The sequence below is a fragment of the Panthera onca genome, chromosome D2, assembly GCF_046562875.1.
Source record: "Panthera onca isolate mPanOnc1 chromosome D2, mPanOnc1 haplotype 2, whole genome shotgun sequence".
Taxonomy (NCBI): domain Eukaryota; kingdom Metazoa; phylum Chordata; class Mammalia; order Carnivora; family Felidae; genus Panthera; species Panthera onca.
Genome location: NC_138349.1, coordinates 34,297,305 through 34,312,549, shown reverse-complemented (window position 1 = coordinate 34,312,549; position 15,245 = coordinate 34,297,305). Strand labels below are relative to the sequence as shown.

The window sequence follows — 15,245 nt, the reverse complement described above, 5'->3', positions numbered from 1 at the left end:
TGAGGATTGTTGTTGCCACAGAGGAAGCTTGCCTTAGACAAAGACAAGGTTTGGGTCTGAGAAGTAATCCAAATAATTCACTGATAGTTTTCACATTCTATTCTTTCAAAAGACTGAATTTTCTAATTTGAGTCCTGCAAACTTTCCACTCCAAAATAAACCTGTGGAGAAGTCTGGCATGTTCCGACTCAAATAATCTGTGTTCCTGCAGACTTCCCAGATCATCAGGAGTCAGCTACTTTCACAAAGAATAAACAGAAATTCACTCCAAGGAAAGCACAGTGGTTTAAATATTTTTTCCTAGAGGCGTCTGCATTTAGATCACATACAAACCTTTTTCCCAGCAAAGGAAACTTCTACAAAAGGATCCACTAGGTTTTTTTTATCTGCATTGCCTCCGAATATTTCCTTTACCGTCTGTGAGAAGGCATCATCCACTAGAAAGCAACATGTCGCATAGCAGAGATTAAATTTGATTTTCTTAAAGGAACAGAAATCACTCAGCAAAATTAAAAATTTTCTCCTAAACATGAAGACAAGTTGCAATAAAAATTGTTCTCAAAAGTGGCAAGCAGGAGTAGCACTGTATTGCAGAAATTTTGTCTCAGCTAAGAGAAAAAAATGTGTTCTCCCCAAAAAGTTAAAAAAAAAAAAAGAGCACCTTGAAAAATAAACCAATAAATTATTATATTGAAAATCAGTCATCCATGAAGACAAAGTAAAGACAGTCCATCCATATAAGGTCAGAGGCAGTTCAAAAACTCATCCTGGTTTCAACTTGGGAATACGTTTTAGGTCAAAATAGTATAAGCCTAGTCTGACTTTTTCTGAGAAATCCAAGGAACTTTGGCATGATCACACATAACATAATCATAAATAACACATTTAAGCAACTATAAACACCATGTCTCTGTTTTAACAAACTAAGAAATGAATGGATATCAATTAAATAGTCCGTGTAGGCAGTATAATGTGAGGTTTAATTTATTTACTTCATTTAAGATATCTCTGAGCAGAGATGAGCATTATAGGATGTTAAGCATTATAGGATGTTAAAAAAGAGACGGGGTAGGTTCCCAGGGAAAGTAGCAAATCCTGAAGAGATCCATGGCTTGTACACAGAGTGCTATCTCCTGGGGACTTGGGAAGGGTTCCCATGTCCCAGGGCCCAGTGGGAAGCAGACAGGCTGGACAAGGCAGAAGGTTGCTGGGTCCTTGGCAATGACAAAGGAGTGGCTGGGCCAGTGTCTATGAGTAAAATAACCACAAGTGATTCTCTTAAATGCATCCAATCTCTTGTTACACGTACCTTGCCACGCAATATTGCCAGATTTCTAGTTATTGGCACTTAACCATGTTTTGCTCAGCTATTTTTAATAATCCAATAACAAACACATTACTTGTTTCAAAAATGTCATATTCTCCCCTGTGATGAAAGGAGTCGGAAGTGCTGACTGCTGGCCACTCTTTTGTATCCTCTAGAATAAGAAGAAGATGGAGAACACAGATGGAACAGAATGGGCCAAACGCTCAGTTAGGAGCAAGGACCAATGACCAACTGGCTTCCCCATCAGCCTGCTCAGGAAGCTTTCAGTGGGGCCAGAATGAATGGAAAGAAGTCCACGAAGGCCTTCACAAAGAAAAACCAAGGATAGATAGCAACCAATCACTATTCAGAGCATGATGTTAGCACATGTGATTGTGCAGAAAACTGGTCATCCTGGGGAAGGACTGAATCCATACGTACTCTGGGGGATGTCCTCTGCTCGGTAGATTTTCAGCAAGAAGGTCACCCACCGGAGGGCGATGCCAGCAGGGAGTAGCAAATTACTCTCCACGTCATCACTGTCATTATCACGATCTCGTTTCTCAGCCTATTGGGGAAACATGATTATAAATGATACCCATAGAAAAGCAGCACTTGGAAAGAGCCAAACTGATGCTTGTAAAATGAAACCAATTGGAGCTGTTTCCATTAGGATTTCCTGTGCTTCAGGCTTAAGAGTTCAGCCACCAATTCCATGTCAAAATTAGTCTGCATAATCAAAGCTCGTATGTCTCTTCCACAAGAAAATAACGTGACCTTTTATAATTTTATGAGCACTAAATAGGAGAAAAAAAGAGAGACAGTTCCTGAAGTTTTGTCAATTTCTCTTGGGTACTACCTGTCTCCCAGTTTGCTGTCTAGTTTCCTAGAATGACAACTGTCCCTTTAGGTAGCAATGCCTGGTTTTGCAAGTGAGCCATACTTTATAGGTCAAATGATGCAAGGGACTCTTGAAAACACACATATCTTTACTAAATGAAAAATCCACTCCTGGGCACCAGGAAGGAGTCCAAGTGAGCTGGAATAATAGTTCTACCATGGAGAAAAGAACAACTTCCAAAAAATAGGAGGAACTGGAAGGTTGGGGTTATTGATTGGAAGTTGTGTTGCATTTCACAACTACTGACTCCCACTTGCTTAGCTCTTGGCCCTCCCTTTTTAGTGAAAACATGTAAAAGGTATAGAATGTAAGGGCTCACAGGAGGCTCATCTCCGGTTCCCAGGATGAACATGCTGACTTTCATGTAACCTTTAGCTCCTGAGCTGGCATCTTCGGGGTCATTGAGAAGAAGCCATTTTCTCATGATAGCATGACCTAAAATAAAGAAGGATTAAAAGGACAGGGACACACTACAGATAAGTTGACAGGTCTGTGATTTCATCTGCTATAAGACAAACAATAATTTTCTCTGAAATATCATAATGACACCAAATTTGCCAGATGAGTCTCTAGATTGATGTCCTCTGCTTTGCACTGACTAGCCCCCAACCCTGATCCTGCCCTGGTGTGACTTAAGACTCTGTCTAAGCTCTATTAACTGTTTTTATAATTTGATTTTGATAAGATCAAAACACTGTCACAAAACAGAGAAATTACCTACTTGTGAATGTTAGGATAATTACTATCAGATTAAAAAAGATGTCCATATTAAGCTGCTATTACTCATTCCTAAGTATACTTCCCCCTCCTCAATCAAGAAAACATTTTTATTATTCCCTTTTTGATCCCTCAGATTTTCTTGATTCCCAGAATGTTCAGGTTCACGGGGAAAAAAAATATTACTTACCAGGTTCATCATAAATGAATCCAACATCAATCTGGGAAAAAAAGAATTTAAAATAGTTCAAATAGATTTTAAAATCAGTTTAGTCATTTCAAAGAAACCATAATTGTTATATTAAAAATGTTTTTAATGTTTTGTTTTTTTTTTTTATTTTTGAGAGAGAGACAGAGTGTAAGCAGGGGAGGGGCAGAGAAAGAGGGAGACACAGGATCTGAAGCAGGCTCCAGGCTCTGAGCTGTCAGCACAGAGCCCAATGCAGGGCTCGAACTCACGACAAACCATGAGATCATGACCTGAGCCAAAGTCCCACACTTAACCGACTGAGCCACCCAGGTGCCCCATTATTATATATTAAATATAAGACTCTTGACAAGACTTTGGTTTCTTTGAGAACATTTCCTTCTTACCCTCTCCATACCTCCAGTGCCTTGCCTGACCCTCAATCAATCATTTTGAATGAATGAACTAACTAGTCTTAGAACCGGAAGGGACCGTGGAAGTAGGATAACCAGTATGTCCTGGTTTGCTTGGGACTTTTCCCCAAGCACAGAAAGTCTCACATTCTGTGAAATCCCTCAGTCCTGGGCAAACCTGGACTTTGGTTACCCTATGAGAAGTCACCTGGCCCAATTTCCTATCCAATATTCCTCTTCCTCTCCTCTGGCTAATGCTAATGCTAATGCTAATGCTAATGCTAATATTAATATAACCATCAGTTGGGCACTTCAATGTGCCAAACAGTGTACTAGTCTTCACATTGACTCCTTTTAACAGAGAAAACTAAGGATCAGTTGGCATGTGGCTAGTTGGTGGCAGACAGGTATGAACACATTCAGGCCTGATACAAATCATTCTCTAGGACTTCTAATGACTGGGAGCCCTGAGAGGCTTTGAGAGGTAGTCCATTCCACGCAGAATTACTGAGAAGCACCCACCAAATATTTCTCTTTAATTCCAAGATGGGTTACTTGGAAAAGCACCCCGATTCTCTTTCCTGGTTTGCTTGCCTTTCATATTCAAGATTTACAATAATTGGCTTTGTAGATGGAGCTCTGGGGCTGCCGGTAATTGGAGCTGGGTGATGGGCTTCTTGCCATCAACAAGCACCCTTTCCCTCTGCAGCCCTTCACTGGCTTCCATCCACAGCTGGAGTGCTGGCAAGGGCCCTCATGTGGCAGCTTTCAGGTATTTGCTTTAAGGTATCGCAAGTATTTACTTGGAAGTTGACTAGACCCAGGCCAGAGGACACTCAGCTGGCTTCTGGCCCCTGGGGCATTTGTGTCCTGCTGGCATACCAGCCCTCAGCAAAGACCGTGACATGAATCCCTCACAGGTAACTTTTAAGATCACCCAGGTGGACAGCCGGATATGTGGCCAGGAACCTGATGCCTCATTACGAGAGTGCCCATCTAAGTTGAATGAAACAGACTGTTGGCACTCACCTTAAATTCCCCCATCAGACAGTCTGCCCGCAAAGAATGGGAATTATAAACCTGAAAGAAAGAAGAGCCATGAGAAGCTTATTGGCTTTATCCGGCAGTTAGAGAGCACCACCTTCCTACTCCGGAGCCCCCTTACCCGAATGCTGATGATCTCATCCATCAGTTCAGAAGGAGTTATGTGGACATTGTAGAAAAATAACTGTCAAAACAAAAGAGAAAAATGTTTGAACGTTTACAGGGGTGGACTCAGGTTTAGTGTGATCTAATGCTATAATTTGAGGGCCCTCCTAAGAAATTATAAAAACATAACCCCAAATAGGTGTGACCATGAGAACACATTGCATGGGCCTTCAGAAAGACCCATAAGCTTAAGCTTCTTGAGCTTCATGGCAAACTCACCTTTGCATGTCAGAAAAAGGAAAAAGGGTTAAGTAACAACGGTAGTGTTTATGTAATGAAACAGAATCGTTCCTTTGGGGCCAGAAACATACTAGCTCACATAAAGATCTAAGGTTATTGCATGTTGCAATCCCACTAAAATGGGTGCTTAGGGCTTGCATGACCTGGAAAGTTGAGTTGAATTCCCTACAATTGTCGTGAATTTCTACAATGTCTACAATTGTCCTGAAAAAAGTTCTTTTTTAGCTTTTTTAAAAGACAACTAGGATCCACTCAAGGATTATACATTACATTTGGTTGTTGTGTCTTTTTAGTTTCCTTTTATATAGAACTGTACTCCTGCCTATTTTTGTGGTTTATTTTTTCTATCAAGATCAGTTGTCTTATAAACTGACAACTTAGAACTGTCTTATAAAATATCCCACACTCTGGATTTGCATGAATATTTCCTCGCTGTTAGATTCAAATTGGTCTTTTGACAAGAAATAACACAGGTGATGTTGATACTTCCATTATATCACATCAGGACACACACTTCAGTTCGTCCCATTATCAGTGATACCAAGTTTAATCACTTGGTTAAGAAGATGTAGGTAAACTAGGGATTTTTTTTAGTAAAATTCTTTTATTGATTCCTGAATTGGTCTGCTTGGAGCCTCAGGTATTTGATCTTTTCCCTTTTGCCCAGAGTTCTCATCTCAAAAAAATTCATTATAATGGGAAATTCTAAGGTGGAGATTCTTGCTAGGCTCCTGAGAATGTGGCTGAGTAAATATTTATCCTGCCTGTGAATGCATTACACCTTAGGTGTCCAGTCACCCGTCGCCTGCCCTCCCTGCAGTCTGGTCTTCTTCACAGTGAACCTCTTTCCCAAAGTCCACTTTCCTGAAGTGCTCAGTGCACACCCATGTCTCATGTCTGCTTTGACACTACTTAGCTGCATGCTGGTGTCTACAGTACATCCAAGGAAGAGAATGACAAGCAAGAACATAGGTCTTCTGTGAATGAAGGTAGGGCCAGCTTGAACATAGGGGAAGAAACTAGAACACAGGACAGAAACAACTGGTTCCTTTTACACATAGGGGTATGGAAAAGAACAAAAGTGGAACTGAGGCTAGGTCTGGAAGCTGTGGGGAGGGATCTCAGGGGAACGGGGATAGGAAACCCTGGAAAGAAGGTCTGGGCTCACAGAACGGGCAATGGGACGCACGCCTGAAGAATCTCCGAAATGAATCTCCTCAGAGCAAGGCTGGGCTTGGAAAAGTCTCCAAGCTTATCATTTCTCTTCACAGCCCTGATCGTGGGGTTTGTGCTACCTGAGATGACTATCAAGGTATTCAGTGTTTTTGAGGAGTGTTCCAGAAGAGGTCAACAGAAGGACTATGTTCTCGATATTCAGGGACAAGAAAAACCTTTTGGCTCCTAACTGCTTTCCTTTAACATGTATTATTTTTCTAGCCACGTAGGTTTTGACATCTTTAAAAAGCCAGCCATGGTTGTCCCTGTGAAAACTGTAACATCTGCCTTAGAGCTGGGACTAAAACTCGGTATTTTTTTCTTTCATGGGTTTCCAACATCAACTGGTCTTAATTGTGAAAATGTGCTGGGCATGCTGTTTTAAAAGTAACAAAGCAATCACAGAAACGACTCAGTCACATGGACTCATCCCTCAGACACACCCTGCTGATTAGAAAGAGCAAAGGCAGATGTAGGTGACTTCACGGGCTCCATCTTAAGGGGTACAAGGATCCGTCAGGAGAGGCGCTATGGGGAAGTGGTCGTAAAAACGCCAGCAAGACCCCGGCAGCTCTGAGAACCAATGATGAAGCAGGACATGTGGTTTCAAGACCCAGTGGTCCTTAGAATGTTTAACGCAGGAAACTTTCATTGTCTTTACCAGATCTTTGTCCACGAGTCCCCCTCCCACACGGAACAGGAGAGAGAACGCTGGGAGGTGCATATAAGTAGAACAGACTCTGAGCAGAAACATGCATTATGCCCATTTACCTCATCAAAAAATGGGTTGTTCCCTCTCTTGATTCTCGTTCGGTGTGTCTGGCCACAGACGTGGACCTTGACCACGGGCCTTATATTGTTGCCACTTAACTGCCGGCCCTCAATCACCCGGACACGGATCTGGAAGCACAGAAGGGGTGTCGTTACTGATCCTTCCCCAGTAAGGAGTCCTCGGATCCCTGTCAGCTCGCCTGCCTGTAAGGACCGCTGAAAGTAGGCCAGGGCAGCTTTGCCACACACCAGCGTGCATGGACTGGGGTGGCCCCCATGCTCATTCCCAAGGTGGAACTGGGTTCCAGAAACTGAGAGCAGTAGTGGGACTGGAATAGTCCAGTAGTGGGACTGGCCCTGGGAAAGGGCGGGACAGGGCAGAGGCCGCTGCTCCAACCCCAGCCTCCTCCCTGGTCTGCCTGAGCCTGGGATGCATTAACTCACTCCACGGCTGTCCGCCAATCAGGTGCCTAGAGCTACGAAAATGCAATACTGTGATTCTCTTCTCTCCTACCACCAAAGGGAAGGAGCGGTATAGTTTTATTTCTCTGACGAGCCTCATCTGGCTTGACTACGTCTACTTCTGCATGCAGAACAGAGACGGACAGCTCTTCTTTTCGGGTTTACGCCCTGATGTCCCTTTTTGCTAGCTGAGCTGCTGCCCATAGCAATGGGTCTCTCCCGGAACACCGCGACTAACAGAAGCTGGACAATACGGCAGTAAAACAAACGTGGGGTGCGCTGGCTGTTCCTACCTGGAAGTCCTGGGGCTTGTTGGACAGCATCCGACGGCTCTTCTTTCCTTTCGTGAGCCTCCGGGCAAGCTGAGCCTCCGACACCAGCCCACCTGCCCCCTTGGGCCCAGGGGTCCTGACTGTATTGTCCAATCTGTCTTCATCACCTCCATCTTCCTCCTCTTCTCCTAAAACACCAAAAAGGAATGCCGTCAGAGATGGCCCTCACGCTGTAAATGTCTGAACTCAGGTTTCCTGGACTCCGAGAGTTTTCAGTGTTCCTGAGGCAGGTGGTGAAGGAGTTGCTCCTTTGGTGACACTTATTTGGGATGTGCTGACTTGGATACAGTTTCTTAGGAAAATGTGTTCATGGGGCATCAGGGCGCTCATTCGGGCTGTATTCAGAGTGGCCAAGAGAACACCAGAGACCAAGGGGAGAGTGATAGAAGTCTCAGTCAGACCTAGCCAGAAATCACCCTGTTCTGATCTGGGAACCCCCACTGAGGTCAAGGGACCTTTCTGCAGTTAGGACCCAGAGGTGGGAAAATGCCGGGGGAAACAGGAACTTTGCACAGGAGACATCAACTCCAGTTTTCTTGCCAAGCAGACCAAGGTGGTCTCATGCTCTCCCTTTGCCCACCTAGTCTGTCACTTCCACACACATCTGTCTCCTCATTATCCCCCTAGCTTCCCTTCATACTCGGGGCAGGGCGGGGGAGGTGCTTCCTGATTGACATAGTGAGAGCCTACTTCCTTCTGATTCTTTGGAAAACACCCCAAGTGTCCCTCACTCTCTTGAGTACCTCCAGAGGATCCTTCCCAACGGGGCCTCCCCTCTGCCTTCACACAGGCACAGATCTTTCTCTCCTTAAAAATAAAAACAAAAACAAAAACAAAAAACTAATTTCTGCCTACTATGTCTCCCCTTTCTTTTATTCACAGACTCTTTTAGATTCGTTGACAAATTTCAGTTTTTCTATCTTAACAGACAAAAAGTGTGAACTCCTGCTAACCTGTGCAGTATAATTTAAGAGATCCTAGAAGACTAACTTGTCCAAAAAGTACCGGCATTTGCACTCCCTACCTTTGGATTCTGAAACTCCTCCTTTACAATGCGAAATCATGCAAGAGACTGAATTTCCATGCGAACACGTCTGTCAGTCACTCACATGATAGTATGAATTAGTTCAATCAAACTGCCATGTAGCACAGCTCTTAAAACTTGGGCTCTGGAGTCATATGGCTTAAGTTCAAATCCCAATTTTCAGCTATGTGAGTCTGAGTAAGTTTTATAATTTCTGTTTTAGTTTTCTCATTTGTAATAAGGGAGAAATAATAGTATTTACCACAGGGCTATTGTAAGGAAAATTAATGTATATGCAAACCTTCAACATGGTGTCTGGCAAAAAGCCAGCCTATAAATTCACCTTTTTTTTTTTTTTAACTTTTGTTGATGAATCAGTTTTTGTAGGAGCGCAGGATTCTAGAACACTTCCTGGAGAGCAGTCATGAGGTGGGGTGAGGGCTGGAACAGTCAGTAGGCAGCACGGGGGAGGGGGGCTCAGCGTGAGGAAGGGGCAGTTACAAGGAAGTAAAAGCCCCCCACCCACACCACATACTGCTTCAGAGCTCAGCCCAGAATGAACCCTCCTCCTCACCACCCCTCATTCACGCTTCGCCTATCCACCCACTTCTGTCTATGAATGTCAACCATGACCTCTTCTCACTAAGCCCAGGACCCTTTTCTGAGTCCTCACATCCCACTTAACATGGCCTTGGGCACTGGGACCCACACACACTTCTTTGCATCATGCCACTCTCTTCCTGGCACTCTGACTGAATCTTCTCAGGTTCTGCATGGTCCCCTTTTCATGTCCTACTCCCCAAGTGTGACTTCCCCCTCTGTTCCTCAGCCCTCTGAGGTCTGCCCTGACACCCTCTGGATCTACGCTTTGGAGTCATAGCCCCTCAGAGCGTTAGGCTAGAGGGGCCTCAGAGGTCCCGGGTTGGGCGTGCCTCTCCCCACGGTGTGCAGACGAGACAACTAAAGTCTGGAAAGGTGAACGAGCTGTGAGGTCATTGGGAGCTGAGCTGAAATGAGCACCCGGGTGTTCACCCTACCTCAATGGCTTAAGACTGGGTCTAAAACCAGGCTGTGGGTGAAGGAGCTGTGGTCCACCTGGTTCCTCAGCACCTGTCAGGACACCAGGATACCCCAGAGAGGCTGAAGGCAGGGAAGGGCTACCTTTGCCCTCTGCAAGGTAACCTGGGTCTCGTTTTCCCCATCCCTGAAGAGGCTTCAGAAGCAAGGCTTGCCTGCCACCCATCTCTGGGAGCCCGGGTCTCAAAATGTCCCTCTCATTCTTCACCAAGTGAGCTCCTCAACTCCCTCAAGCCCCAGGTGAATACCCTGTCTCTGGACAGCACCACACATCGTCCTAGCCAGGGGCTTGGTGAATGCAGAATGAATGAGGGGACATGGGCCCCTGCCTTCCCGAGTTCCTGAGCAATTTGCACAAGTGGCAGCACAGCTCTCAGGAAAAGCGCCCGGACACTAGAAGGTGCTCCTCCGACATTTGCTCCAGCCTCAGGAGAACCCAGAAGGCCAGCCCCCCCCCCCCCCCCCCCACTGCAACCTGTTCTGGACTGGGCAGTGGCTGGGCTGGATCCTCTGACAACTAAGACAAACTCCCTTCCATCGTCCTGGGCCTAAGCAAGGCTTCCTCCCTGCTGTGGTCTGTTCCATTCGGGGTTGGTGGTTATGTATGGTGGCAAGCAGGAGAAGGAGGGGTAAGTTGTACCCCTTTGCAGTGCTGGACTCTGTACAAGTCCTCATTAAACTCTTGATGGATGCTTTAGAAAGACAGCAGGCAATGAAGAGCCAGTTTCTTCTAGGAAATACCTTCTGCTATTCAGATGTTAGGCTCAGCGATGCGTCAGAGGAAACCAGCCGAAGTCATGGCTACAGCCAGCATCTCTGTGTAGAACAGAAGGATACTGGAGCAGGAAATCGCCCCATTAGGTGGCAGGAAGTTGCACGGGGTTAAACAATACCACCCTATGTGTTCCACAAACAGTGAGGGGGGCCCTTTAGGCCCTGCCAGGCACACCCTTCTGTGCAAGCTGTTTTGTTACCAAATGTGAGTGGTTGTGTGGGCATGCGCCATCACTGAGACCCAGGCATGCATCCGATGCACGGGCAAGTGGACCTACAAAGGATGACCCTTCATGACCACAGAGGGCAACACTGAGTTGGGAACCGTTGATCAAACAGAAAGCTGCTGCGTGTATCTATTTGCTTGTTTTTGCTGGTTAGCACGAAGAACCGCAAACTGGGTGGCTGAAAACAAGAGAAATATATTCTCTCACAGTTCCAAACTCTAGAAGGAAGGTGTTGGCAGGACCATGGTCCCTCAGGGCCACCACCCCCTCTAATCCTCTTCTATTCCTTGATGAAGAGTCCTTTCTGGAATAGTATATGTTTCTTTGGGCTGGGAGGGGGGGAGGAGGTGTCACAGTGACCCAGTTTTTCCAGAATTTTGTAATATTTTGTAATGTTAATTTTGTAAATATTAATTTTATAATTAATTTTGTAATTTTAATTTTGTGAAATTTTGTAATAATAATTTTAGACAAAAGTCCTTCTTTGCTTCTTAGTTGGTGGCCCGTGGCAATCCTCGGCATTCCTTGGCTTGTGGCCGCATCCTTCCAACCTCTGCGTGTGTCATCACATGGCCTTCTCCCCTGTGTGTCCATGTATCTTCTCTTTTTGTAAGGGTACCCATCACTGGATTTAGGGCCCACCCCACCCCAGCATGACTTCCTCTTAGCTAATTACACCTGCGAAGATCCATTTCCAAATAAGGTTACCTTCTGAGGGTCCGTGTAGGAACTGGGCAGTGGGGACACTATTCAACTCATTCCAGAGGCCATTTTTTGTATCTTTCCAGTGCGTTCCATCTATTGCTCCAGTCCACAGTCTGCAGCCACACGGGCAGCCCCAATCTATGGACATCACCCCCTCTCGTCCTCCTTCATTGCGTTCACACCCCTTTCTCCTAATCTGAGCTGGAGTCTGTGATCTAACACTGCCATCTCTCTTCTCTGTGCTCCTCAACCCCTTCCCTTCTCTCACTTATTGTGCTCACCTGGTTCATTCAACCTCCCCTTGCTCCACGCCTTCACCCAGGGAGCTGCATATGGCTGAACACTCACCTTCCTGACTATTCCCACTTAAATGTCATGATCACACCCCCAAAGTGGACCCGCAGGACTCCCTGGCCATCTATCATACTTCCAAGGCATCTATTCACAGTTTTCCTGACCCTGGTCTGAGAAGGCCACTAATTAGCCAACAAGGTCAAATCACTTTACCTTTCTGAACTCCCACCTTTTTTGCACCTTGAAAGCTTCTAACACCCTCTCGTATCCTTCTCACTGCCAGCTCATGACCTTGCTTATTTCATGGACAAAAGAGGCAATCAGAAGAGAGTATCCTCATCGTCCCATGCCAAGGCAACCTTCCTACCCGCACCTGCTGTCTGCCTCCTCTCTTGCTACAATCATTGAACTGTCTGTGCTCCCAACCTGAGGTCAATCTTTCCACATGTGCACACACCTCCTCTCTTCCACCTACCCATGGATTTTGCTTCTGCAATTTCTGCCTCTGTATGTACTCCTCAGTCTTCTCCCTCTCAGCTGCATCATTCCCATCAAGATATAAATGTGCTGAAATACTGCCCACAATAAAAACAAACCAAAATCTGTCCTTGATTCCATAGCGCCCTCTATAGTTACTATTTTTCTGCTCTCCTTATCTGTCACTTTGGCAGTGAAAACCTCTACACAATTTCTTTATATGAACACCAACCATCCTGCCTCTCCAACAATTGCCATGCCACTCAGTCAAATCCTGCCAAGCTTTTGAGTGCAGCCAACACTCGCCTGTCTCCTTTCTGAATGTCAGTAACCCTCTATGTGACTCACCCTTGGTTATAAGTGAGCTTCAATGAACACTTAGGAATGGCTCTCCATTGCAATTCCAGCAGCTCAACAAAACACGTCTTCATAATTCCTGAGATGTAATGTTGGCCTCTCTCCAGAAGCTCAGTTGCAATATTCCTGCCAACTGCCCCTGTGTGTCATCACTTGTGATAGTGACACTTCCCTGGAGGGCATCTGTTTGTCCACCCAGTGCTGAAGAGTTGGCAGCCCCCAGGGGACCTTAGGATACAGTCAAGTTTGCCTCCGGCATGCCCAACTGTGCCCTTCCCTAGCAGGGATCAGCTTCTCTCCCTCCACCAAGCTCCCATGCTATCCTACTCTAGCACTTACCCTTTCTGAGCGTAAGAGAATGAGCTATCAGTCACTCAGATGGCACCAGCTATGCAAGCCAGCCTTTCCCTGCCATCGCTCTCATCCTGTTAGAGCTTCCCAATGAAGGCAATTCCTAGGAATGGCTGAAGAAGGGAGACACTTGCCCAGTCGCCACTGGTTTTCTCCTGGCCTGAAATACAGACCCTGTGCCCTGGCCAGCAGGCCTCCAAACACTGTTCCACACCTCTCATCTTTCCACCTAGGCTCTAACTGGGCCACCATTCCATCTAATCTTCTCCCATTCCTTGATGAGAGTCCTTTCTGGAATATTTTATGCCTTTTCTTTTTCTTTCTTTCTTTTTTTTTTTTTTTTTTTTTTTGGTCACAGCAACTCTGTTTCTCTAGAGTCCTAGAATGCCAATCTCTGCCTGTGATATTAATTTTGCTTCTAATGACAAAATTTTGTTAAGTGGTTAAGGCAGAACTTAATTACCTTGGGCCAAAGGTCACTGCTAAGTCAGCACAAAGGGCTGGTATAATATCATCAGTGTAAGTTAAAAACGTACAAAGCAGAATGGGAGAGAGGACGTCTTTAAACATGAAAACATTTTGGAGATAACATGCTATTTAGCTGCGATGTTGAATAGTAACTTTTCTGGGTTTCTAACCCGAGAGGTTATATAAATACACATCTGCACTCAACCATAAGCACTTCATTACCCTCCACCCCGATTCTTGGGTAAATAGCACTATATGTGCACCACGAATTTTCTGGAATGGTTCTAATGCGTAGCCCAGAGCACAGGTGTCATGGAAGAACCTCTAACCATACAGTAATGCAAAGAGAGGCTTGCAGGGTAATCTTGGCAGCAACTGCTTGAATTAACTGACCTGTGATCCAGTCTAGGAAACGTTGCCCAAAAAGCTCCGGCTGCATCTGGGCAAGATACTGTTAACGAGGTAAAATGCTCAACTCTGGGACTTCTTACAGTGAGTTCCCAACTCTGCTCTCATCAGGATCTCCTGGAAGTTTCTACCAACTGCACAGATTGCAGGGGGTCCCCTCCAGACCAGCTAAATCACACTCTCTGGGAGTCGGTGACAGAAGTCTGCACATTTAAAGATCTCCCTTGATGATTTTCCCTGTGTCTAAAGTTTAAGAACCCCTTGTTTATTATGATCACTTTGGCTTTCTGAAATAACTTGGAAGAAAAATAGGCCTAATACAATCAGTTTGCTGGACAAAGTCAAATAGAGGCCAATCCTGGAAAGAGTGCCTCCAACAATCCTCTAGCAAACTGGTAATTTTCCAGTTCAGTTCTGACGAAGTCAGTCCCTTCTTCACCATGCTCCATGGATCCCCATGATGTGTCCCAGAACAAATGTCTCGGCTTGGCATTCCCAGCCCCTGGGAACACACTGCCTTTTGACTACATCTCTGAATGAATTTGTCCCTTTTGTCTATTCACTAGTATTCCCCCAAAATGCCCTTCTTGAAAGGAAACATTTAAACAATATCCATTGCCCATCCATCATTCACTTACTCAACCAACCAAGCATTTAGTGAGCAATCATGACTTAGTGGTAGGCGCTAAGAATACACAGTTGAAATCGATAGCTGAAAAAGTACTTTCTCTAAAAAAATTATGTTCCATGTAATAATTTGCTTAATCCTCTGTTGGGGAATTTATTCAGCTCTGACCTATACTTATTCATGTTTATATCTTACCTTTTTACTGAAATGCAAGCTCCTGGGTGGCAAACCATGACTTTATCACCTCTGTACGCCTCAGGTGTCAGTAAATGTTTTCTAAACTGGATTGAATTTATTTAATGTTTATTTATTTATTTTTGAGAGAGAGAGTATATGTCGGGAAGGGGCAGAGAAAGACAGACACACACACAGAATGTGAAGCAGGATCCAGGCTCCAAGCTGTCAGCACAGAGCCTGAGACAGGGCTTGAACACACGAACCGTGAGATCATGACCTGAGCCGAAGTCACAGTGCTTAGCTGACTGAGCCACCCAGGTGCCCCCAAACTGGACTGAATTTAATCTTAAGCACAGTCACTTTAGTATTTGTGGAAAAAAATAAATTCGAAGTGGCAATGCCTAATGATAAATGAGTTTTTGCCCTTCTGTTGTTGAACACAGCACAAATTTAACAGATGGCTCTTCAAAAATAGATGTGAGATTTTAAAAATAGTTCATTCCGGCAACAAGAATGTAGGCTCCA

At 45.1% G+C, this 15,245-nt stretch overlaps 1 protein-coding gene across 3 annotated transcripts in view; it reads right to left on the bottom strand.

Moving 5' to 3' along the window:
- The window catches only part of MYOF (myoferlin), a 154,013-nt gene that overhangs the window by 87,752 nt on the left and 51,016 nt on the right, over positions 1 to 15,245 (bottom strand). For all 3 annotated transcript variants that reach the window (XM_060642008.3, XM_060642009.3, XM_060642010.3), the window contains exons 6-13: positions 7,715 to 7,881; positions 6,960 to 7,088; positions 4,690 to 4,752; positions 4,554 to 4,604; positions 3,115 to 3,145; positions 2,527 to 2,642; positions 1,748 to 1,874; positions 334 to 437 (exon numbers count right to left, since the gene is read on the bottom strand). In XM_060642008.3, coding sequence (XP_060497991.2) covers positions 334 to 437; positions 1,748 to 1,874; positions 2,527 to 2,642; positions 3,115 to 3,145; positions 4,554 to 4,604; positions 4,690 to 4,752; positions 6,960 to 7,088; positions 7,715 to 7,881 — 788 coding nt within the window. The remainder of the gene's footprint in view (positions 1 to 333; positions 438 to 1,747; positions 1,875 to 2,526; positions 2,643 to 3,114; positions 3,146 to 4,553; positions 4,605 to 4,689; positions 4,753 to 6,959; positions 7,089 to 7,714; positions 7,882 to 15,245) is intronic.